The following is a 5,451-nucleotide window of genomic DNA, read 5'->3' as shown; positions in this document are numbered from 1 at the left end:
GTTATGACCTCGGCTTCCTGTGCAGTATGTTCTGTTCTTTTCTAATCAGACAAATGAGGCCATGACTCTCTGAAAACAGGTCTACAAGGTCTACATGCACGAACATGATCACCTGCTGCCAACACCGTCACCCACAAATTTCCATCCAAAGTTTTTATAATAAATATTTTCAAACAGTGGACTGTCACATACGATTTCACTAACAGATACTTTAGCTCTCTAATAGTGCCTTATAATTTTAAAAGCTCCATTTATATCACAACACGATCTGAGCACAAATGATCAAGCTTTGAGCATCTACCCCGGTTCAATATTATGCAAGTATTCTGCACTCTGTGTCAGGATATTCTATCGTGGTCTTCTGGTATGATTACATTTTGTTGTCAAACAAAATTTCCAGTTTATATAAATTAAATAAATAAATAACAGTGTCCTTCACAAAGACAATTTTATGGCATAATGCAGGGGTGTCCAACTCAAGTCCTCGAGAGCTGCTGTCCTGCAGCTTTTAGATGCATCCCTACTCCAGCACAGCTGAATTAAATGGTTGCATTACCTCTTCAGCATGTTTAGCAAAGGCCTGATAACAAGCCATTCATTTAATTCAGGTTTGTCGGAACAATAATGCATCTAAAAGCTGCAGGAGGGTAGCTCTCAAGGACTGGAGTTGAAAACCCCTCGTCTAATGCATTCAGTAAGCCAGTCTGTCTTTCTCTGACTGATCCCCTATTAAGTGACAGCACAGAGAAGTAATAGCAGCAGGAGAGCAGTTGACATAAATACATTCTGGTTCAGCAGAAGCTCATTAGATTGAAGCCTCATTTTTTGGTTCTTTAGTGTTTTTGAAGATCACAAAACCCACAACAACACCAACAACTAAAACAAGGATTCCAAAAACCGACAGACCAACTTTCAGTCCAACAGATCCATCCTCTGTGTCTCCTCCTGTCTGACCTGCAGGTGAGAAACAGGTGTGAGGTGTCAGCTGTCAGGTAGGTGATGAGTGAAGAACAGAACAGAATCCATTTCCTCTTCAAACTGCTGTCAGACATTATCTACTGCACTCTGATCACATCACTCAGACCAGCTGCTTTCTACAAAGTCTCATCAACAACATCTTTAGAAACAAACATCAACAACCAGGAAGCAGCTTCACCTCTGATCACACACACACTCAACTCTACTCACTCACCTGGAGGATCAACTACACTCAGGCTGATCATGCTGATGATGTTGTTATCCAGATTTGCTCTCTTCCTGCGATTTGTTTTTGTTAACACTGCACTCGTATGTTCCACTATCCTCAGTCGTCACATCCTTCAGAATCAAAGACACGTCTCCATCCTTCATCTGTCTGTCATGCAGATCCACCCGGTTCTTAAAAGATGGATGCTGGTCATCTGGAACAAACTGGTTGTCGCAGTACAAAAGGACATATTTTGGCGTCAGGTCAGCTCTGCTCCACTCTACAACTGTGTTAGGATTGCTGTTGGTGTTCGGAGCTTGACCTGGCAGAACGACTGTCTCTCCAGCTGTGATGTTTTTCTTGACTTAAAGTGGAAACAACACAGAGCAGAGAGGTTTAACAGGTTAAAATGCTGTAGCACTGATCATCACAGACATACAAAGTGTAGGGAGAAGTTCAGTTCAGATATCAGGGCTTTAAGTTTATCAAACGTTCTGCCCTTCACTCTTTATGTGTCATTTAAAAAGTGATAATAATAATAATATTTAACATCCTCTCAACTCCTCAGCAACATAAAGCAGCTTCACCTCTGATCACAGACCTGCTGAATTCTGCAAAGTTACCTGGAACAACAGTCAGGTTGATGATGGTGATGTAGTCAGCAGTTCTCTTTCTCTGGTTTGGTCCTTTCATAAAAACTTGACACTCGTATGTTCCACTGTCAAAAATCATCACATTCTTCATCATCAGAGACACGTCTCCATCCTTCATCTGTCTGTCCTGCAGATCCACCCGGTCCTTAAAATATGGATGCTGCTCTTCTGGATCAATTTGCTTGTCGCGGTACAAAAGGATATATTTTGGCTCCAGGTCAGGCCTGCTCCACAACATAGCTCTGATGGAGTTATCTGGAGCTCTACATGGCAGAGTGACACTCTCCCCAACAGTGGCTGAGATATTTTTCTGGTCTGTAAGAGGAAAAAGATCAGGCAGGTTAAAATGGTCAAAGGGCAACTTCCAGTTTCTACAGCTTCTGCCCACTGATCTGTGCTGACAGGACGTGGACCAGCGAGTCCACCGGTGCAGTCAGAAGTAACTTTCTGACCTGGAGTGTAGATGAGGGCCGAGATCCAATGACCGTAAGCTTGTTCTGCTCCATAGTTTTATGCAGGTCCACCTTGGTGGCAATGTCAAAGGTGATGCTGGACAGAAAGAACAGACAACTTTCTTTGTTGGCCTGGAAAAAATGATACTCCAGTAAAGCCTCAAACAGGAATAATCCAGTCGCAGAGAAGGTCATAAAATGTTGGAGGTATTTGGCACAGGCCAGGTGCAAGCCCCAAGTTGATGGTTTTAATTAGAACACACGATGAGGGTGGCATCCAATTCCTGGTTGGCCCTCTTTGTTTGACCATCAGTCAGTCACGAAAAGTGAACTGGGGTCCTCAGTCCAAGGCAATGTCACCGGAGATTCTGTGTAACATGAAGACGCGATCTGTGAAAAGCTGAGAGGTCTCTAAGGCTGAAGGAAGCTTGTAGAGAAACAAAATACACAGCCTTGGAAAAACAGTTTGCAATAGTTAGTATGGTGGCGTTACCTGGAGGTTAGTGAGTAAATCTACCGTGATGTAGGGTCACAGCTGTCGGGAACAGTAAACCAGCAGGTGGTGAGCTCAATGACTTGGTCTGGGTGCAGACTGAACAGGCAGAAACATACTGATGGACTTCACAAATGAGGGCTTGCCATCAAAACATCCTCTGGAGCAAGGGGCTGCTCTGAATGTAACCTGGGTGACAGTTTGGTGTGTAAATGGTAAATGGATCAGTTCTTATTCTAATCTGAGTACTCAAATTTGCCTCTTTCAGCCAAGAACATTTTTCTATGCTCTTTCTATGTACGTGCTGTCTATCAAACATTCAGCTTACATACTCTTCGAACCACCAACCTTCCAATTAATAGGTGACCTGCTCTACCACCTCAGCTACATCCACTATATCCACTCTGAGGGTATATAGTATGATATTTGGTTGACAACCCTGAAATCAAACGACTACACGAACATTTACTAAACAATTTATTAACTTAAATAAAAAACAGACATTAGCACTGCCACCTATAGTGTTATTTCACAGGAGATCACAGGAGTGTGAGACTGCTGGAAAGCTGTCAGACATGTGAGTGCTGAATCCAGAAACAATCAAATCTGCCACACGGAACAGTGTGTCGGGTCCTGGTCCTTTTCACAGTCATATTTAGCAAGAAACAACAGAAAAAGAAATGTTTGAAGACAAAATAGGAAAATATTCATTTATTTCCCGGTTTATTCAGGTTCCAGGATTTGAATCCACCTGCTGTTTGGAGTCTGCATGTTCTTTCCGTGTTTGCAGGTGTGCTCACTGGGTAGTTTCTCAGGGTTTCCTCAAACAGTCCAAAGACATGAATGGCGTTGGATTAACTGCGATCCTAAACTGGCCCTGGAGGGTGGAGATTGTTTTTTTTAAATAATAAAAATAAATAAATACATAAACTAACAAGTTCATATAGAGCTTTCTATGGTGGCCCCAAGAGGTCAAAAGCAATGCAAATTAAGACATAACATATCAATAACATAAAGGAACAGATGCAGTGGTGAAAGAAACCAAACCATGCACAGGAATTTACAAAGACATGCTTAAAAGAAGCTTCATGTGAGGGAGAAAAAGATCCAGGTGTTTATTTATACGTTTGCTATTAAATTGTTTTTACTTTGAAATCCAAAATAAGACTTCCAGGGTAGCAACATGGCACTGATGACTGCAGCTGGTGAGTCACTCCATTTAAAAAAAGAAAGATTATTTTCTGAATTTACTTTTAGACCTGTCTAAAAATGATGTCTGTGACAGTCACACATCTACAGCATGTATGACTGTATATAGTACACGGCAGGACGGCAGTGAAAGTCGTTGACTACGTTTTCACTGCAGGTCTTAATGCTCAATTCCGAGTTTTTGATCAAATCTGATTTTTTTGTCTGCTTATTCACACTACAAATAAAATGTGACAGCAAACGCGCTCTAGTGTGAACCCTCAAAGAAGACGTCACACAAAACGTGCTCTGTTTAGACCCAGAGCAAACAATATTGTTTGACTGATGGCCCTTAATATAAAGACTTGTTTCGGACTTTACGTTTCCCAATTTTGCTTTAAGTTATTTTGTTATTTACATAATAATGTATATGGCCTAATAATTATCCTTATTGCTGTTTTATGGAGCGGTGCTTCAAAGGACCGTTGCAGGTTTCTGTCAGAATCTGCAGATTATACAGTACAAATAAAATGTTCACGTTTCTCCAACGTTGTCTTCCCAACAGTTTCACTGACATCTACACTGGATGGCCAGGAAGCGTCGCGATGTCTTCTCAGACGCTTCTCCGGCGCTGATAATTGGCGTCTGTCTTGTGTCAGTGACGTAAAAGACGGATTTAATGCGACATGACCGTTCAAACAGCAGTCGCTTTCTAAAACATCGGATATGTATCAGATTCAGTACCGTTCACACTGTGATAGGATATGGGTCGCATCAAATCCGACTTTTTTGACCGTATACGGATTTGATGCGCTCGCACTGCTGCCACTTGACCAAACGAAAATTATCAATACGTTGCAACAGAGCAACTTTGAATCGATGTTATTCCAGTGTCAGTATTATTAAACAGGTTCTCCGTTTTTTAATCATTTATTCAGCATTAAAATCTTAATTCCAGTCAGTGATGATTCCGATGAAAAGTCAATCTATCATCGTGTAACAGACCTCATTACACCTGCTCTGGGCGCTGGGTGGAGCGCAGTGAAACAACCAATTAAAAGGAGTCATACAGCAAAGCTTTCAGAACTCACCTGCAGATGCTGAAATCATGAAGATGACGCAGCAAAACAACAGAGCACAGTGACCTAACGCAGATGCTACAGAATACATGTCGTTGTTGTTGAACTCCCACTGCAGGTGTTTCACAATAATGTATCCAGTCAGTGGTGCAGTCCGAATGTAACAGACAAACCAAAACTGTCTGGTATGGTGCACGGTACGGTTGCTGCAAGCGCGACTTCAAAAATAAGTGATGACATAAGTTCTCCTACCGAGAAGGATGGCTGCAGCCACTGGGGAGCGCCATATTGGGACCTCCACAGTAACCGAGAAGGGTCTGGCTGATTAATCTCTGATTGCTTAAATAGGGATAATGTTATAGCCAATATAATGCCAACTCCACTCACAGACCACAAAGCG

The 5,451-nt window shown here is 42.0% G+C and overlaps 1 protein-coding gene across 1 annotated transcript; it reads right to left on the bottom strand.

Annotated features, from left to right (window-relative positions):
• Nucleotides 1–1,236: 1,236 nt before the first annotated feature.
• Nucleotides 1,237–5,215, bottom strand: LOC134623200 (uncharacterized). Its single transcript, XM_063468392.1, has 3 exons — nucleotides 5,064–5,215; nucleotides 1,810–2,154; nucleotides 1,237–1,550 (listed from the first exon to the last, which is right to left on the bottom strand). Exons 1-3 carry the CDS (start codon nucleotides 5,140–5,142, stop codon nucleotides 1,237–1,239), a joined length of 738 nt encoding a protein of 245 aa, XP_063324462.1. The 5' UTR covers nucleotides 5,143–5,215.
• Nucleotides 5,216–5,451: the final 236 nt, after the last annotated feature.

The sequence above is a fragment of the Pelmatolapia mariae genome, unplaced genomic scaffold (genome assembly GCF_036321145.2).
Source record: "Pelmatolapia mariae isolate MD_Pm_ZW unplaced genomic scaffold, Pm_UMD_F_2 NODE_ptg000471l+_length_26209_cov_1, whole genome shotgun sequence".
Lineage (NCBI taxonomy): Eukaryota > Metazoa > Chordata > Actinopteri > Cichliformes > Cichlidae > Pelmatolapia > Pelmatolapia mariae.
Note: the sequence above shows the minus strand (reverse complement) of the source record. Positions and strands in the feature narration are given on the sequence as shown.